Source organism: Plasmodium gallinaceum (genome assembly GCF_900005855.1).
Source record: "Plasmodium gallinaceum strain 8A genome assembly, contig: PGAL8A_v1_67, whole genome shotgun sequence".
Classification (NCBI taxonomy): domain Eukaryota; phylum Apicomplexa; class Aconoidasida; order Haemosporida; family Plasmodiidae; genus Plasmodium; species Plasmodium gallinaceum.
The window spans coordinates 1-21,952 of record NW_021628227.1 but is presented as its reverse complement, the minus strand read 5'-3'; the positions used below and the strand labels follow the sequence as shown (position 1 = coordinate 21,952).

General features: G+C 18.0%; 2 protein-coding genes across 2 annotated transcripts, besides 4 other annotated features; one reads left to right on the top strand and one right to left on the bottom strand.

Moving 5' to 3' along the window:
* Positions 1-7,839: 7,839 nt before the first annotated feature.
* Positions 7,840-8,202, bottom strand: PGAL8A_00177500 (hypothetical protein; the record flags this gene model as incomplete). Its single annotated transcript, XM_028670098.1, has 1 exon — positions 7,840-8,202. The coding sequence occupies one exon, from the start codon at positions 8,200-8,202 to the stop codon at positions 7,840-7,842; it is 363 nt and encodes a 120-aa protein (XP_028526884.1).
* Positions 8,175-8,868: a repeat region.
* A 5,350-nt stretch (positions 8,869-14,218) lies between these two features.
* PGAL8A_00177400 (hypothetical protein) lies at positions 14,219-14,515 on the top strand (the record flags this gene model as incomplete). Its single annotated transcript, XM_028670097.1, has 1 exon — positions 14,219-14,515. One exon carries the CDS (start codon positions 14,219-14,221, stop codon positions 14,513-14,515), a length of 297 nt encoding a protein of 98 aa, XP_028526883.1.
* Positions 14,516-15,935: 1,420 nt separating this feature from the next.
* Positions 15,936-16,376: a repeat region.
* Positions 16,377-18,237: 1,861 nt separating this feature from the next.
* Positions 18,238-18,658: a repeat region.
* Positions 18,659-19,556: 898 nt separating this feature from the next.
* Positions 19,557-20,269: a repeat region.
* The last annotated feature ends 1,683 nt before the right edge of the window (positions 20,270-21,952 follow it).

Below are 21,952 nucleotides of genomic sequence, written 5' to 3'. Positions count from 1 at the left end.
ATCATAGTAAATGACTATTTTAGAAGCAATAAACTGAAACTAATGAATTTATTTTAAATAGAATATAATAGTTATCAGTGTTTTAATATATATTTAAAAAAATTGTTTTATTTATTATGTTGTAATTTGGTATATTAATCTTTATATATGTAAAGAAATTAACCTAAAGATCTAAATTATTGTCACGAAGTTTTCTATGATTTTTAATATAATCATTTTATATATGTTAATGTTCTAAGCATTATAAATAAAAAACTTATTTACCTATATACTTTACAACACATTATTCTTTATAGTATTTCAACGTAGTCACTGATTATAAAATTTTCTTTAAAGAGTATAAATTAAAAAAGCTTAATCTATATACAAAAAAATTAATTACAATTTTATGTCATTTCTTTTAAACCTCGGTGTTCTAAAAAAAAAAAAAAAGATATTTATTATTAATAAAAGATGTTATTATTCTTCTTTAGATAACAGTAAAATATATGTAAAAATTCATGCTCGCATAATGTATGAGAAAATATCATAACTATTTTTAAAGAAAAAATTAACGGTTAAATAAATGAATTTATAAAAAAAAAAATATTTTTTTTCTTTTTATTTTTAATTTTTAGAATGTCTTTTTTGAAATAAAAATTTTTTAAAAGGATCCTAAATAATTATGACAAAAATTTAATTATAGTTATAGATACATTTTATTATTCATGAAATAATCTTTTAAAAGTTGAATGTTTAAACATTCATGAGTAAATAGGTAAATATTTTATAAAATAATTTAAAATGTCTCATAAATTATAATGTTACAAAAAAAAAAAAAAAATAATGAGTTATATTATTTAGAAAAGCATAATTTCATATGAATTAAACTATTTGTTTCATGTTATGTAATGTAATTATGTATAAATTACATATTGCTTATATGAAGTATTTTTGTAATAAATAAATCTAAAAGATACCACTATACATATTCTTAATATGTTAGTTCAATATTTTGCAAAGTATTTAAAAAAGGCAAATAATAAATCAATTTATGAATAAATTTTTTCTTATCTTTAATAGAAATAATAAAATCCTTTTTTTTTTATTCCTATATGATAATGTTTTTATTTATATTATCAAGGTATTCTTTTAAATATATTTTTCATATAGATGATTCCTTGATTTATTGTTTATTCAATTATTTACTTACTGAGCAAACAAATTAATGAAGTGAAAGGAAAGTAGATTCTATTTTTTTTTTTTTTTTATTATTAAGATTTCTTCATAATAAATATATAAATTTTACATAATTACATAACATGAAGTACTTGTCTTATTTCATGTGAAATTAAATACCTTTAAATATGTTTATACTAACTTTATTTTTTTTATTCTTATATATTATTTAGGATTTTCATAAAGTTAAATAAAAATTTCTCTTTATTTTTATTATAACTTTATGTTTCTAAAAAAAATTATCATTACACATAAAACAATTTTTTCTCGTCTAATTTATTATTCTATATAAAGGTAAATTATATATTAAAATAAATTCATTCAATAATTCAGAAAAAGTCCTTTTCATATAAGTTCAATAAAACTGGTTATGTATCTTTTTAGAAATATATGATGAAAATCTAAAAATATACAAAATTTGCAAACTTGCAGAATTGCATAAATTTAAAAGAACGAAATATTTAAAAATATAAAAAAATTAAAAATGAAATGTGATAGTAAATATTTCTTTGTTTGGAAATTTTACTTCATGAATATTTTTTTTTAAATAAAAATTAATTATATTTAAGAAGATATATTTTAATGAAGAAAAATATATTTCTTTGTATATAATTGCATTGGTTATATATGTAATATTTTTACTTATCTCGTATATTAACAATGAGAAAAATAAAAATATAAAAATGAGATATTTTTATCAAAGGTGTTTCGTTTTTATTTATGTAAAAAGTATTTATTATATGTTATTTGATCTCTACATTATTAGGCTTACATCACCTAAGAGAACAAATAATAGCATCAAGATGTAGCTTTTTTTATGAAAGGTTTATCTTTTCGTTTTAATAAAATTTTTATTATCTACTAAACAAGAATTTATGCTAAAATTTACACATTTTTTAAAGAATTACATATTTTTAAAGAGCTTAAGTATTTGCATATGTCACAAAAATATTAATTACTGTAATAAACTTGTTATTAATTTTTTTATAAGATCCTTATCAAATTGTTTTCTCAATTTTATATAAAAGTGTTTAAAGGGTATATCATAAAATAATATCTCTGAAAAAAAATTCGTTCCTAAAAAAAAATATCTGTAAAAAAAGTTCAAATATTTTTTTTTTTATTGTAATATGTTTAGCTAATTATGTACATATTTTCTTAAAAACTCTGAATACATGTCTTTCCTTTCACATAAATAATACTAATTCAGATAATGAAAAAGGTTGATAATACATTTTATTAGCTATTCCTATAGTTTTAATATCATTTTTGTAACTATATTTTTATTACTTTTGTTACATATATTTCTTCTTTATTAGGGAAATTTACATTATAATTCCTACAATAATATCTAGACTTTTATTTTTTTTTTATTATTTTACTTAAAATTATTCACGTAAAAAAAAAAAGGAATATTAGAGAAATATTTTATTTCAACTTTACATATTAATCTTCTAAAATTTAACTAATTTGCCGATAGAATATTCTTTCATAATTATTAAAATAAAGTAATATTTCTTTTCTTCATATACTATATATTATTGTGGAATTTTTTGTTTTATAAAAATTCCCATTATATTATTTTCATTACAATTTCATAATATACTATTTCTATGTTAATATACTTAGATATAATGAACAATTGATAAAGATAGTGAATATTGATCTCTATAATACTTTTTATAAAATTACTTACTATAAACAAATGTATAATACTTTTATTATTACTCTATATAACATAAAACAATATATTTATTTAATGAAAAATTTATGACCTAACACTATGTTAAATCAATATATTATTATTCCTATAAGTTAAGAATTTATAAGAACATTCATATAGATTAATAAAAACTCTTATCTTTTCTTAATGAATACTATATAAGTAATATCTGCAAACATTTTATATTGTATTATATTATATGTATAATAACTTTGATCAAAATTTTTAATTTCATAATTGATAAAATTTGTCCATTTTATAAATAACAATTCATTAATTTTCAAAAAAAATTATTAGTTTTTCTTTGTTCTCAATTTCATATACATATAAAATATTTAAAAAAAAAAATTCACTCCAAAGAAAAAAAAAAAAATATTAAAAATCAAATAAAAAACATTTTTTTTTAGGGTTAATATTTTTACATTTACTTTATATTAAAAATTAAACAATTGAATATGTTCTATTTTATAACAATGAAATCTCAAAAAGGTACATAATATTCTATTGACCACTTAATAATACCATAATTATCGTGAAACTCAGATTTGAAAACGTACTAATGTACGTAAAAGTCATTTAACAAAAATCTGATAAAAATATTAACATTAATTTTTTTTTTTTAACTTAAAAAGAAAATATAATATGTTATTCTAGATTCCTTTCCTATATCCATGTTATGCAATGTTTCTAAATATTTTTATTATATCAATTTTCTTCTTAAAAAAAAAATTAAGGATCTTGTTCTTTATTCCAATTTTTTTTTATACTATATATATCTTTTTTATAATTTTCTTTTTATTGAAAGAAAAAATAATTTTAATACTTTATTATATTTTAAACTATAAAGTTGTTTTAAAGAAATATAAAGCAATATAATAAATGATAACATATATTTGAATTTCTACTCCATTATGTTATAATAATAGTAAATTTATTGTAAATTAATGAAGAGATATTAACTCTTAAAAAAATAATATACCATAATTTCATATTTATTCTTTCATTATTACATTTATTCATAAGAATCATAAAGAATATTTCATTTTCATAAAATTTTTATTTTCATATATGTCTTTAGGGGAAAGAATAACCTTTTTATCATTTATTACAAATATAAATATCATTTACTTAACGAATTTTCGTTTAATTTATATAATGAATATTTATATACTTTATTTCTATCAAAAAAAATTGGTTAAATCTGTATGCTAGTAATAAATGTTATTAACGTAAAGGTATTTTTAATATAAAATATGTTTCCTTAATGATGCTTTATTAAATGTTTGCTCATTGACTTTTCTAAAGTATTAAACAAAAAGCTAATAAAGAAAATGTACAGTAATCTCTATTAATTATAATTATTAAAAAAAATATATTCATGATCAAGTAAACTTTATATATGTAGTTTGCATAATTGAACATATTTTAGAGTGATTTATTTTATAGAATAAAAAACTTATGAAAAACTTAAATCCCATTAAAACTATTGATTACTTGTAAAATTGCCTTTTGAAATAAAATAAAAAATTCAAAATAGAGACATTAACAGTCTTTTAAAAATAAATAAAAATAAAATTCTTTTTATTTTCCTTTTAGGCCTCGAATTTAATTTTTTAATGGAACAAAAGTTAATTCTTCAGTGAAGAAAATTATTCTCTGCCTAAAAAAAAAAAAAAAAAAAAAAAAAATTAAATAAAAACAAAAAAAAATTTTACATCTAAAAAAAGAAAGATAAAACTTTTTTTTATTGTGTATTAATTAATTAGCTATTCTCTCAAAAAGCGAGTGTACTTATCAGACTTGTTATTTTCTGTACAATTTAACAACCATTATTTCTTAAAAATTTGATATATCCTTCATTAACTGATGATCAATAAATGGTATTATTAGAATTTTTAAATACCTAAATAAATAACGTAGTATAAGTTGAAAAATTCTCTCTTTACGTGAGGTATGTAAGGAAATGCCTTATTAGTATAGTTAAAAAAATTATTTTATAAATATATATATTAATAAAAAAAAAAATATTTTTTTTTTCTTATAGTTATTATATTTTTGAATTAAAATGAATCAAATTAAATGCATTTTTATTTCTATATTCTTAATTAATTGTAATAATTATTCATAAGAATCAATTTTTCATAAATGATTAAACTATTTTTTTTATCAAAGATCCATTTTTTTTAATAATATAAAACCATAAAGAATAAAGAACATTTTAATGTCAGAAATTTTCATAAGTATTTATATTTTAATAAAAATAAGGAGAATTTTTTATTCATTAGATAAATTCTTCCTGTAAAAATAATTTATACATTAAAAGTTATAAAAATATTGAATATATTTTAATTTAAAGCACTGTAAATTTTATAATAAATAAACTTTTTCATGTTATTTAATATAATTATATGATGACTATATATTCGTTATGGAAAATATTATATTAATGAAAAATATTAATGGTTTTTCTATAATCCATATATCAAATATTTTTCTCAATAATGTACAAAAATCTTTGAAAAGATAACTAATGAATCACTTATATCACCCTTACAATCCTTTCTAGATATGTCTTTGGAGTTATTATTGTATTATTATATTGATTTCTTATATAGATAATAAATGACTATACTAGTAAATTAAAAAAAAAAATTAATAAAGGACACATAGAGTAATCTCTACTAATTTTAATTATTGTAAAAATGTTTTTTTAATATACGTAAACTTTATATATGGTTTATATAATATAATGTTTATTGTTTTAGAAGGATTTGTTTATTTTTATAAAAAGTTATTATTATTTTTGATAAAAATTTAAATAATCATAAGAATTGTTGATTATGTATAAGATAATCTTTAAGAATAAACTAACGAGTTTACAATAAAGTTATTAACAATCTTTTAAAAATGTATAAAAATTAATTAATAATTAAAATAAAATCCTTTTTGTTCTTTTGAAGTTTTGAATTTAACTTTTTTATTGGACTAAAAATTAAATTTCTCAATGAACAAAATTATTCCACTAACAAAAAAAATTGAGTAAAAACAATTAACAAAACAACTTGCAACTAAAAAATAAAATTTTTTCTTCTTTTATTTATCTATTTTCTTGAATATATAAATTACATAAATAGCTTGTTATTTTTCACATAATTTTCTAATATTTCATAAAAAGTTAATAATTTCCGATATTATCCAAATAATTATATTAATTCTTTTTTTATAAGAAACAAATATATTATAAATTAATTCAGTTCTTTTTTTCTTTTAATATAAGTTATTATTTCTATCGTAGCACTTCGTATGTATCTAATTACTAAAAATCAAAATTTTTCATAAAGTAAAAGCATTTTTACAAGTAATAGAATATATTTTTATATTGGCATTTTTATTATTTAATTGATAATATTATAAAAAAGAGGATATATCTCATTATTATATTACTATAAAGTGAACTTAATATAATATGTATTACAATCATTGATACAAATGTAACACAACAAAAATACTTCATTACTCAATAAAAACATCCAACACAAATGAATATATAAAGAATATCATAATTGTAGAAGTTAACACATTTTTATATTTCTTCTCATATCCTTAGCAAAATTTTATAATACTTTAGTAAAATTCTTATAATTTTTGTATCTAAATATATTTTGGAATTTTGATATAATGTAATTTATTGCTTATAACTTTTACATTAATTAAAAAATGAAAATGTTCTCATATTCGTATTTTTATGTAAGTTTAGTTTAAATTTTATAATTAAAAATTATAAATTTTTTTTTATGTATATAGAAAAGTGTATTTTTGTTTTTTTATTTAATTTTATGATTTTAATTTCAATTAAAAAAACTAAAATTTAGACTTGCACATATTTTTTTAATTTATACTTTTATTTTATATTTGATTTCATATATAACAAAATATCTTCTATTATAAAATTCTAATTATATCAGAAATTACATTAAAAGAACCAATATATTTATATTTATTCTAAATTTCATAGTTCTGTATTGAAATAGGAAAAGATTAAAAAAAAAAAAAATTCAAGAATATTCAACAAAATTTTTTTTTTATATATATTTAACTTAAATCCATTAAATATTAATTATATTTCGATACTTTTTATTAACACATTTAAAAAATATATAAAATAATTACTATTTTTCATATATTAATTTTTCTTAAAATATGTAATAAATATTTTAAATTTCGAACATTCTAAAATTATTCCATATTCTTATACAATTTATTTCTTTATTATTTATTTATTTAAATATATATATGAATAAAGAAAACTCCAATTCAATAAATTAAAAATTTATTTCCATTTTTTACAATTAGTTCCCCTTTTTTTTTAATATAGATTAATTTAATGGTAATATCTTGTAAAAATAATACCTTTTGAAACTTTATCATCATACTTTTCACTATTTACAATATATTTTTAAAAAATAAAATATCTCATAATTAATTTGATAAGTATATGAACAATCTTTTAGTGATGCAGTATTAATTTTTTTTTTGTAAAAAACTCAACATTATCAGAACATTATGTAATTTACTCATATAACCTGAATTATCTTTAGATGGAATTTTTATGTTCTATTTTTCTTTAGTTAACAAATAAAGTTATTGTATATTTTTATGNTAACTAAAAATTCAAACATTTTACTGTTAATTTGAATGAATTAGATAATTCCGAAATAATTAATTTATATATTCTTTTTCATATTATTTTAAAAAATTTTGCTACATTAAAAATGATGTTTATATAAAAAATAATTTTTTAACACAATATTTAACAATCTTAAATTTTTTAGTACAATGCCCTATTTATAATAAAACTTGGATACTTATAAAACCATTACACTTTAACCATATTTTTATTAAAAAAGATTTCTATTAACACATGGGAAAAATTCTGGCAATTTATCTAATCCTTTTTCACTAAGAATTACTGCTAATGCTTGTTCTAATTGATCATGTAATAAATTTTCACCATATTTCTTGTCAAAATATAAAATTTTTTTTTTTAATAATTCTCTTTCATTTAACATATCTATTCTTTTTGTTAATGAAATTTGATGAAGTTCTTTTATAAGCTGATGTCTTATTGTAGTTAAAATGAAACGCAAAACAGTAATTTTAATAGGATTTCCGATAGTTCTTTGACTCTTTGTAAATTTTTCATCATTTTTTATTTCACTTAATGAATTATATTTAGAATATTGGTTAATAAAAGGCTTCATTAACTTTTTTGTCTATAAAAGGACTAGCTATGTGGAGAATACATAGTAAGTTGTGCTAACTAAAAAAAAAAAAAAAAAATTATTGGAATTTTTTTTTGAGAAATGTTTTTTTCGAAAAAGATAAAGATAAAAATAAAAAAAATAAAGAGATTTAATTAATTTTTTTTTTTTGGAAGGAGAGAGATTTTTTTTACAAAAGATAATAATGTTTTTGTAAAGCGTTTAATTTGCATAATATTTATATTTTGAATTTATGAGAGAAAATTTTATACATATGAAGATAAAATTTTCACCTAATTAATATTCATATAATTAATTTGCATTTTTAATAATTATGTTTGCTAATTCAACAGCAATATATGTAAATTGCTGAATATAACTTACAACAAAGAGATAATTAAGTTACATTTAATTATTAGTCAATATTCAATAAGGATTTAAATTTTTAATAAAAATAAGGATTTTTATTAAAGTAAATAAATGCCTATTGAAAGTAAAGAATGTTGAACGAAGTAGAGCACGCAGTTAAGAGTTACTCATTCAAAGCATATTAAAGATACATATAAATAGAACAAAATCGTAGAGACACCTCTACATGCTCTTTATTAATTGGTTTGTTCAGTACTCCAGTAAAGTCACCGAACACCCAGTTAATAAATCAAATATCTAAATTTATTTAATAATTTGTTTATTTTACCTAATTCACTTATATTATCTATTTTAATATTATCAACTTCTAATGCTAAACTTACTGCTAATATATATACAATTGATATGAAATTAAAAAAAAATAAAACAATATAAAAATTTTCATCCTGATATAAGAGGTAAATAAAAAATAATGATTTCTTCTCTGATTTAGTTTATTTCAAAACTTTACGTTGAAAACTTATGAAGGAGATAAAACATTTTTATATTATGAATAAACAATTTAAAGAAAAATAATATTTCTTATAATTGGCAAATAAATTTTTTTTAACATACTTGCGATTTATTTCCTATTCAATTTATTTTTTTTCTTAATTTATTATGATATAGGATAATATTTTAAAAAGAATAATGAAAGTATTTCTTTTTCATTATCTTTAATAAATACAAAGCATTTATACTATATGCATTATTCACAATTAAATAGAACAAAAAATATTTAATAATAATATAAAAATAAAAAAAATTTTTAATTTGAATGTTCCGCTAAAATTCTTAATTATGCATGAGTTTCACATATAATTAATTGTTGCATACTTTTTACTTTATTAAAAAATTTTATTTACTTTTATATTTCATCATCGTATTGATATATTATGATTTAATAATATATCATTAAAATTTTACACTTATAATTTTTCTTATAATTTTAGATGTAATTATATATATATTTCTACTATTTCCTTTAATATATACAAGATAGGATAAACATATTTAGTTAAAAATTATATAATTTTTTTGGATTTTTTTGACTTACTTGATATTCTATTTTCTTATCATATATGAATCTAAAAACTACGTGATTTTCTTATTCTAAAAATATATTTAGTATCATTTAAAGAAAAATTTAATTAATATAAATTTAAATACTAAAATATGCATTAAAATGGATATTTTTATTTATCTATATAACGTGGTTAATAAAAGTAGATGTATATTTTTATAGAATTGAAAATCAAATAAAAATTTTATTTGTTTCAAATATTTTGTAATATATTTTTTCAAAAAATTCAGGAAATTAAGAAAAAGAACTGTTACATTTTTATTATTATAACTTTTTTTTTTTTAATTTAGAGGTTAAATATATTAAGAAAAAAGGAGACAAATAAGAGTTTAAAAATATAATTTTTTTCATTCCTTTAAAAAAAAAAAATATAAGAGTACCTATATTTTTCCATAAAAATTAAAATTATAATTAAAACTTTACCAAAGCTCGTAACTTATCTAAATTTTACAATTTATATTGTAAGTATTTTTATAATAAAATATTATATTTTTTACCGTATACTTTCCTTTCCTTCAAAGTAGTTTAAATCTTAGTAAAATTTAAAATAAATGTGGACTATCAAAAAAAAATTATATATTATTTATCTTCTATTTTTTCTATATATTTTTTAATCTTACATGTGTGAAGTATATTTAACTTTTTATATTTATATTTCTACATTTCTAATTACGCTGTTTTTAATTAAATACAATATACACTTCAAATAGAAATAAACATATGCTTTAAGATTAATATAATAAGAAATTACTATTATAATAGATTTTTATTTTTATAATATATATATATATATATATATTTTTTATTTACATTAAAACATAAATTTAACTCTTTTAAGTTTTATATATTTTATTTTTTTTTATATTTTTTCTTTTCTTTCATCACTAATTTAAAATAAAATATATGATTTTTAAATCTTTATATTTATATAATCCTACTTAGGACATACAAAAATTCATAATATATACATAAAATTTTGAAGCATAAATAAGAAATAGAGAAACGTTTTATATTTTGTTAATAGTAATATAACATTATAAATTCAGTAAATATACTTTTTAAAGAAGCCTTTATATTACTTTCTATTATTTTATTTAATTTTTCTTCATATATATATATATATATATATATATCTTGTATTAAAATAAAATGATCCCATCATATAAATGATATCTAAATATTTACAGTAATAATAAAAATAGAATAATAGTACTTGCGTTAATTTAATTGTTATTTAGAACTTATCAATAATAATTTTCTTCAAAAAAAAAAATATATTTTGTACATTTTTATGGTGAATTAATTCAGTGAAGCATTTATTATCACTTAATTGTTTTTTTTTCATTATAAATAATATTTTATAAAATATATATGCATTTCTTTATTTTTATGTTAATTTGTATTCTTCAAATAATTTTTCTTTTTTTTATAATATAAAAAAACATTAAATACATGAAATATATAAATGTATTTCCTTTTAATATATTATTCTAAAAAAAAATACCTATATACTTATGCTAAATTTGCAATCCAGAATCTAAAATAGAGGTGGCATCACATGTGAATACATATGATTATTTCCATATATATTACTTTAATTTTAATTATATTTCAAACTCATTTAAACAAAATCTCTATTACCAATAGACGTTAATATTATTATATAAATTTGAAAAATAAATATTTAATAAAAAAAAACAGCATGTGTATAGAAAACATCTACAAGTTTAAATTCACAAAATAAAAAATAAAAGACTTTATATTTATATTTTATTATTTTATTATTTTTTTTTAATTTAAAAATACATATATTCTATTAAAGCACTAAAAATTTATTATCATGTCATTTTATGAAATAACCATAATTATGTTATAGAAAATTATTGACATCTCATGATATATATGTAGTTATATGAATTATTAAAAAATGTAAATAATTAAAAGTTAAACTTTTTTAACATACAAAAATATATTACTTGTGCGTAAAAGTAATATAATTTTAACAATTTATATAAATAAGGTATATAAATTCATAATATATAGTAATTTTTTTATATAATTAAAAATAGAGAATAAAATAGTAAAAAAGGAAAATAAAAAATAATTTTAAAACAATTTTATATAAAATATGAACTACATTAATTCCTAAAAAATTATATTAAATTTTAACTTCCTAAAAATATGATAAGTACATGATATATATCCATATTGAAATATTTACAAATTTGTAACTTTGTGTTGGTTTCTAATAGAGTTTCATTACAGAGATTTATATTTTAACATTTTTATTAAATTATTACAATTAGAAATGATATAACTTACATAACCTTTTCTAACATAATTAAAAAAGAATTTTTTCATTTCCAAAAGATATTAAATTATAAGTATTGCTATAAACTAAAAAATAATCACAATTATTTCAATGGTTATATATATATATATATTTATTTTATTTTAACATTTTTTATTTCTCTCCTATTTCTTTTTATATAATTTACGTTTGCATGAGAATAGTTTTAATTTTAACTTTCTTGAAAAATTTAATGTTATATATATTTTTGTAATCTTATTATTTCATTAAAAATAAAATAAGTGGATCCGTAATCGTTAATATAATGCTATTAATTATATTAAAATAAAAACTAAATAATTGTTACTTTGTTTAGTTCTATTTAATGTCTTGATTTATAATAAACATCATTTTCATGTGTAATGGCAGCTATCACTATTTATGTTTATTTCTTTTCTCATATAATTATACTCAGTATTATATAATTATATATTTTCAATATCTTTTTACTATTGTTTGAATATTGTTTCATATTAATTGCAATTATGTTTTATTTATTTTTAAAAAAAAATTTTTATCCTTTAAAATTTTAGGTTTTTCAAAATAACTACATGTAATTTTATATTTTATACATAAATATTTTTATATTTTAAATTTAACGATTTCAAAAATTCATTTATTTTTGAAATTCTCATTATTTTTTTCAAATACATCACTTAGAATATGTGTATGCTTTCTTTAATGAATACATAAAAATTATCATAATATTATTATTATTAAATTTGGAAAAAAAAATAAAATGTTAATTTATTCATNAAATTTAATTTTTTTAAGAATATTCAAAATTAGAATAAATAGGAACTTAATATGCTTTAAATTAAAAACAATATTAAAACGAATTTTATAAAGGTTTATAAAAACAATCTAATAATATTTCTGTGAACTTCATTAATGGTGTAATTTTTAAAGAATACTTTTTTTTCATTATACGTTTTAACTATTTCCTAGAAAATTATATTAATATACATTTAAATAAATAATAAATTCGAAAATATAAAAATTTAAATACTCTTTAATGGAAAATAGAAATGTTTTTATTTTTTCTATAAAAAGAACAATTAAAATTCAAAAAGAAACATAAAATAAAAAGGGGTCTTTATATTTTATGTAGATCTTTTATGATGAATTACAACCAAAATCTAAAACCATAAAAAAAAATTATTCTCTACTTATTTTTATTTACTATCACTAAATTATATTCATTTTAACATTTTATTTTTTCTAAATTTATTAAAATTAAAATTGTATAAGAAATAAGATAAAAATTACATGATGTTAAAAATCAAATATTCACTTTATTTTAATGAAATATATCAAAAATTCTAAATATGAATTTTATTAAAATAATTATCAGATACTATTACTAAAATAAGCTAATAAAGATAAATTATTATAGATGAAATACAAAAAAAAAAAAAAATTCTGTAAAAATCATTATTTTTAAGTTAACCTAGTACTTAAATTATTTAAATTCAAAATAATCTTATATTCTTTTATATTAATTATAACGTGCAAATTAATTAAAATAATAGCATATTGCATGTTGATATTTTTTTTGTTAAAATATTTTTTTTTTCAAATGCAATTATATATATTTATGTATATCTTATTTTTTTTTTCTAAAGAATTTTAATAAAAAAAAGTTTTAATAATAGTTTTACATTATTTTCTCAATGTTTTTACTAAAAATAATGGAATTTTATTATCTTTTATCCATTATAAAAAAAAGTAAAAAAAAATTAGGTAATAAAAAAAAAAAATATATAGAAATATTTTAATAAAAGTTTCATTTTATGTATGATTTTAATTTTTCTAACTCTTAAAGTATTTTTTTTTTTTTGAAAATTTTGTTAAAAAAAAAGGTTCAATTTTAAAATTTGATATTTAATGGTAATTTTTTTATAATGAAAACTGATTATAAATTTGTTATAGTTTAGTTATTTGTTTAAAAAAGTATAAAGGTTTGGAGGTTAAATATGAAAATTTTTTTTTTCTTTTCTAATTTATTACTACTTTTAATCTATAGCCTTTTTTTCATAATTAATATATTTTCCTCCGTTTTTTATTTTTTAAATTATACATACTAATCATTAGAGGAACGAATTGAAAATCATTAAATAATTCTTTTTAATAAAAATAAATTATTTTGCCTTGTAAAAATATAGTAATTATAAATGGAACCTGAAGAAAATTATGATCCACATTCCTTTGAGGATGATGATTCTATTCAAAATTCTTATGTTGCAATACGTTCAAGTGATCAAGATAATTATGAATCTCTTCATTCTAATTTGCGTATTCCAAATCAAAATGAATTAAATATAGAGGAACAAAATGTTATTAGTATCAATTCACAGGAAAACGAAGAAGTATATATTCGAAATAACATACCACGGAGTTTTATTGAATCTTTTTTAAACAATATTGCTTTCTTATCTACTTTACTTTTCTTAATCGTAATAGTAAGTTGAAATTTATTTATTTAAAATGTGTGTAACTTTTTTATGTAGATTTCGTATTTTCATTTAAATTAAATTTCTCTAAATATTAGGAAAAATGTGTTTTTAAATAACTGTTATTTTATATTGCAGCATTTTTTACTAAGTTGTTATCGTGGTTTTAGGAGATTTTATAGATAAAGATTAGATAACGACAATTGTAATACAGAACAAAAGAATCATACATCAAATATAAATAATGAGGAAGAACAATGAAAAAGGTAAAAGAAAAAAAAAATTTCAAAGGAGATAAATTAGAATATATAAGATTTAATAAATTCATATGGAAAAATGTATCTCTTATGTAGGAAAAATGAAAACATAAATATATGAAAAATATTAATGAGAAAATCACAGAGATATAAAAATTTTGTGGAAATTTTTAATGAAATATTTGGTCTTTTCATTAATATGTATGTAGTGTAAGCACATATATTTTGTTTATTATTTCATACAATGTAATATAGAGTTTCGGTCACAGTATGATTTGTCCTTTTCCCTTTCCAACACTTCCGTAAGATTTTCATTAAATAATTAGATGAAGAAATTGTAGATGAATATCCACTACATTTATTAGTTTAATTGATATTTTTATTAATTTTAAACTATAATTTTTTGTTTTTACAGTTTTTTAAAACATGCAATTTTTGGATTTTAATATTTATGTAAAATATAATAATATAGTAACTCTTTATATTTTTATTATTCCTCTTGATATTCTTATAAAATACATTATTTATATATTTCCTTTTTTCAAAAAAAAATCCATACGTTTGTTAAATTTTCTCTCAACATTTAATTCATCATTTCTTTATTTATATAAGAAAGAAACGAATTTTTACTATTTTATTTTATTTGATAACTAAATTTATATCAACATAAAAATATGTATGAACAAATATAGATATATGAGATATATTTATTCTCAATTTAATTGTCACCCAAATATAGTAATGTTTATTTGTAATGCAAAACATATCTAAAAATGCTAATATATAGTTTTATTTACCATAACTTAACGAATAGAAAAAAATGATTGAAAGAAATTCCCATGAAAAAATATTTTCTTTGGATTTATTTATAATTTTTAGGTTTCTCTGTATGTCTTCATATATTTTTCTCATTGTTAATTATCATTCAAGGACGATCATAAAATCTTTTGTTTTTCATAAATACCATAATAATTCATGTTTGAATTTATGAGAAATTATCCTCATTAATTTCTTCCCAATTACTTCAATAAAGTTTTTATTTTATATGTAATAAATATTTCTGCATTTAATATAGACAATTTAATCTTTTTTGGATGAATCTAAAATTCATTTCAATAATATATATGAATAAATTATAAAAATGTATTTAAATTTTCTTTTATTATACAAGGAAAAAGGGGGGCTAATGTGATTTATATTTTTCACTTCGATTTTAATGATTCCTTCTATTTTCTTCATATATAGAAAAGTCACATGAGATAATATTGAAATCAATGATATCCTTATTTTTAACCATTAATTTTTAAGTTTACTTAAATTATTATTTGCGAAGTTTCATTTGTTATTCAATTTTCATTTCTAATATACTTCAAGTAGTACTATAAAAAATCTAGGTATATATAATTAGTTCCAAAATGCATAATATGTCATTTCTACTATTCCTCTTTTTGGTTTATTGTTGTAAACCAATTCCATATCCTGCATTATTTCTTTAAAAGTCTCTCCTTTTTTTAACATATGATGCTAGCTATATGCTTAAGATTTTTTTGAAAACTGCCATTCATACATTCCCCTTGTAGGTAATATGCATTATTATTATAAAGTCTTATTTTTGATTTTTTAAAAAAAAATAATTTAATAAAATCTTTTTATTATTTTTAAAGTATCAATTGTATTTAAATAAGTAATTATTTAATTTAAAAAAAAATGATCATTATTCCTATTAAAAATGAAATCCTCATTTTAAAAACCTTTGATTATATATAAAATAATCTTTTTATGATTTTATGTTTTCCACAATGATATATTTTCATACAAAAATAATATAATTTATCAAAAATTAACCCCTACTATTGATTAATATAATTCACTGAATATTAAATAATAATTTTTTAATTAAAATTAACTAAAAATAAGTAAAATTCATTTCCAAAATGAACATTTCTTTTTTTTCTATAAATATTTATATCCATAAAATATCATGTTTAATATTAATAATAAGATATTTTCTTAATAACATGGTATCCACTACAAATCGTTCACTTTTATATTATATTATGAATTCATGCATTTAAAAAGGTTAACAGCTAATTTAATAATTGACTATTTAATGGCTTTCAACAAGTAATAAATAATGAAATTAATAAAGAGTATATAGAATTATCTGTACTTAATTTACTAATTATAGCTTATATTTTAAAAGAAAATATATATATATGTATTTGTATACTAATTTATTAATTTGACGTGAAATAATGAAATAATTACTTTATTTCATATAACTTTTAAAATGTAGTCATAAAATAAATTTGCAGCTTCATATATTTTATTATTCTTATAAATTTTAATTATAAAAGAAAATTTTATATAGTTCTATGAAAAAATTTAAGAAAAGTTCATGAAATATTTAAAGTATATTCTCAATTAATAATAAATAAATTATTACTATAAAAATTTTGTGATTTATTAAACATAATAATTTTATAAAATACATTACTCTTTTATTTCACACAGAAACCTTCTTTTTTCTTTCTAAATATAATTATAACAAAAAACATTAAAAAAATTATATCCCCTTATAAATGAGATAAAAACGAACTAATAAAAGTACATCTTAAAGTTATATATATATATTTCTGAAGCTTTCGATTCACACAAGGATAATTATGACTTTTTGAAACACTTACAGAGAGTCCAAAAATAGAAATTCAAATAATTATTATAATGGTAATTGCATATAAATAGGTGATAGTTCTTTTAGTTACATTTATTAGCATTAAACATGAGTTATAATCAACATTTACTTGTATAAAATATTCTTCATATTTCTATATTTTATATTCTAAAACATAAAGCAAAACTACATAGAATGCATTACGTTTTTATCATATTTGATACCTATTAGATTTACATCGTTTTATGCGAATTACTTTGGAACCTAAACAATTTATTAAGTGTTATTTAACATCATAACTAATATTTTATAACTGACTTTTTAACTTATTATCAATTTTTTTTGAAGTATGTTAAACAGTTAAATTAATTAAAAGCATGCTGAGTAATATGTACTAATATTAATTTTTATGATATTACTTATAGATCATATGTAATCCTTATATGAATACTACATATAACGGAAAATAAACTTATTCTATGACAAATTTAAATTTCTTTAGTTTTGAGTTAATAAAAGGAATTATTAACCTTTTTGATAATAAAAAGCAATAGCTGTGTGAAAAATGAATAACTGTGCATGCGGTAGATAAAAAAAAAAAAAATTTTAATTTCTTTTTTGTTTTCTTTTCCTATTTAAAAATATATAAAAGATAGCATTATTCTTTTTGAAAATTATTTAATTGATTGAAAAAGAGAAGGAAAAGTTTTTCATTAAAGAGTTTCTTTGCAATAGATCTTTGTTTAAATTTATATAAGAAAATTTTATATTAACAAGAATGAAATTTTTGTATTTTGTAGTATTTATATAATTAATTTGTTAACTGGGTCTTCCGTGACTTCACTAGAGTATTGAATAAACGAATTAATAAAGAGCATGTAGAGTTGTGTCTACGATTTTGTTGTATTTATATGTATTTTTACATGCTTTGAACGAGTAATTATTAACTATGTTCTTGACATCGTTCAATATTCTTTACTTTCAATAGGCATTTATTTACTTTAATAAAAATCCCTATTTTTATTAAAAATTTAAATCCTTATTGAATATTGACTATTAATTAAATGTAAATTAATTATTTTTTTGTTATAATTTATATCCACCAATTTACATATATTGCTGTTGATATAGCAAACATAAACAATTATTAAAAATGCAAAAAATTTTATGAATACTAATTACGTGAAAATTTTATTATCATATGTGTAAAATTTTCTCTCATAAATTTAAACTATAAATATTATGCAAATAAACTTCTTACAAAACATTATTATCTTTTGTAAAAAAAATCTCTCTCTCAATTAAAAATCGCTCTTCTTTTCCTCCAAAAAAAAAAATGAATAATAAATCTTTTTTTTTATTTTTTTTTTTTTTTATCTTTATCTTTTTCAAAAGAAACATATCTCAAAAAAAAATTCCAATAATTTTTTTTTTTTTTTTTTTTTTTTAGTTAGCACAACTAATTACGTATTCTCCACATAGCTAGTCCTTTTATAGCCAAAAAGGTTAATGAAGCCTTTTATTAACCAATATGTTATTTTTGGTCAAAAATAATCTCTTATATGTAGTATATTTATATATATTGATTATTAATAATTATTTATTTCTATAAAATTAGAAAAAATTACTAAAATTTTTTGTTTATTATTTTTTCTCTCTATAAATATAAAATATATAAGAAAAAACATATTCTAAAAAAAATTAAATTTTTTTTTGGTTTATTTTTTTTATTCATTGCTTCAAATATCTTACATGTACAACTGAATATTTAGCTATATTCTATTTCATTCTATTTAAAGTGCAAAAATATCATCAATTATTTTTATTGATCATATAACTAATAATTTTTTATGTACCTATCATTAGTAAAATGGTCAATAAATAGTATTATCAATCTATTTTTAATTATATTAAGAGTAATTATAAAATTTATAAAGTTTAACTTGTGCATGTAAGCTATATGTTGTAAATTCCATATTAAAATGTACGCATTATAATTCTTGGATTTTAAAAAAAAGTGTATAGTAAAAATATGAAAACTACATTATATGTTTTGATAAATTAATAGAAGGAATTATTAACCTTTTTGATAATGAAATATAATAGTTCTATTGGAAATACATAGCTATGTGGTTAATAAAAGGCTTCATTAACCTTTTTGGCTATAAAAAGGACTAGTTATGTGGAGAATACGTAGTTGTGCTAACTAAAAAAAAAAAAAAAAAAATTATTGGAATTTTTTTTTGAGATATGTTTCTTTTGAAAAAGATAAAGATAAAAAAAAAAAAAAATAAAAAAAAAGATTTATTATTCATTTTTTCTTTTGGAGGAAAAGAAGAGCGATTTTTAATTGAGAGAGAGATTTTTTTTACAAAAGATAATAATGTTTTGTAAGAAGTTTATTTGCATAATATTTATAGTTTAAATTTATGAAAGAAAATTTTATACATATGATAATAAAATTTTCACGTAATTAGTATTCAGAAAATTTATTTGCATTTTTAATAATTGTTTATGTTTTCTATATAAACAGCAATATATGTAAATTGGTGGATATAAATTATAACAAAAAAATAATTAATTTACATTTAATTAATAGTCAATATTCAATAAGGATTTAAATTTTTAATAAAAATAGGGATTTTTATTAAAGTAAATAAATGCCTATTGAAAGTAAAGAATATTGAACGATGTCAAGAACATAGTTAATAATTACTCGTTCAAAGCATGTAAAAATACATATAAATACAACAAATATCGTAGAGACACCTCTACATGCTCTTTATTAATTCGTTTGTTCAGTACTCGAGTGAAGTCACCGAACACCCAGTTAATAAAACACTGTGTGAAATAAAAGAGGAATGTATTTTATAAAATTATTATGTTTGATAAATCACAAATTTTTTATAGTAATAATTTATTTATTATTAATTGAGAATGTACTTTAAATATTTCATGAACTTTTCTTAAATTTTTTTATAGAAATATATAAACTTTTCTTCTATAATTAAAATTTATAAGAATAATAAAATATATGAAGCTACAAATTTATTTTATGACTACATTTTAAAAGTTATATGAAATAAAGTAATTATTTCATTATTTCACGTCAAATTAATAAATTAGTATACAAATACATATATATATATTTTCTTTTAAAATATAAGCTATAATTAGTAAATTAAGTACAGATAATTCTATATACTCTTTATTAATTTCATTATTTATTACTTGCTGAAAGCCATTAAATAGTCAATTATTAAATTAGCTGTTAACCTTTTTAAATGCATGAATTCATAATATAATATAAAAGTGAACGATTTGTAGTGGATACCATGCTATTAAGAAAATATCTTATTATTAATATTAAACATGATATTTTATGGATATAAATATTTATAGAAAAAAAAGAAATGTTCATTTTGGAAATGAATTTTACTTATTTTTAGTTAATTTTAATTAAAAAATTATTACTTAAAAGGGCTAATGCTATTATTTGAGTTAGTGCTGTGTAGAAAGTGGAGTATAAATGCAGACATGCAGAGGGAAAGCAAATCCTTTTAGTTAGGTTATGAATTGCTTTACCATCCTAGTAATTCAATGAACAGGGAATGTTTAAATTGGTCTCTGTTTAGAAAAGAGTTAAAGAGGGAAAAGGCATACCCTAGGAATGAGTTTTGAACTTCACTTCTGAAGTCCTCAAACTTTAACTTCAAATTGAATGTTTGGAAAAATTACACTGCACAGTTTGTTACGAGGTTCAGAAAAGCTGATGGCAGCTGAAACCTTGACCTAAAGTTTAAATACTGGGGTTTTTTGGACTTCTTGAAGTAAATTACCATCTCTGTTTTCTCTATTTGCAACTAACAAAGGAGAACTCAGTGTCAGATAAGTTTGCTTTCATTCTTAATTGTGAATTATTTCAATGCTCTGATAGTTTTTGGTCTGTACATATTCATACTCTTAAACATATTAATCATTTACATTATTGTTTTTAAAAAAAAGAATTGTAAAGACAGTGTTATCTCTAATAATAGGCATCCAACACAATCAAAGACAACTTAAGGTTTGAAGCTTGGAAGTTTTATAAGGACATTGCAAGGTATAGGTGTTCATAGCGCAAACTAATCTTCTCTTTTCATACTTTGTCTTTATTACATCAAGCACGAATAATAGCATACTACAGACAGCCACACAAGCTGTAGCTGAAAGCAGTTCAAATGCTGCAAATGGTGAGCATTCCTTCTTATATTTTCTATCAGCCTACTCATATAAGCATTATTTTACTGTTTAAATTTATAAGGAGGAAATGCCACACTTGCAGTGGCCACAACATTTTTTTTTGAAGTTTGAGAGTAGAGCCATCACACTATAAAAATATTTTCCACATATTGGCTGTGTGCAGTTTGCTAAAAGCATTGCCTAAATATAACTAAATTAAGATACAAATACATCAAAACCGTAGAGTAAACTCTGCATGCTCTTTATTAATTTGTTTGTTCAGTACTCTAGCAAAGTCTCCGA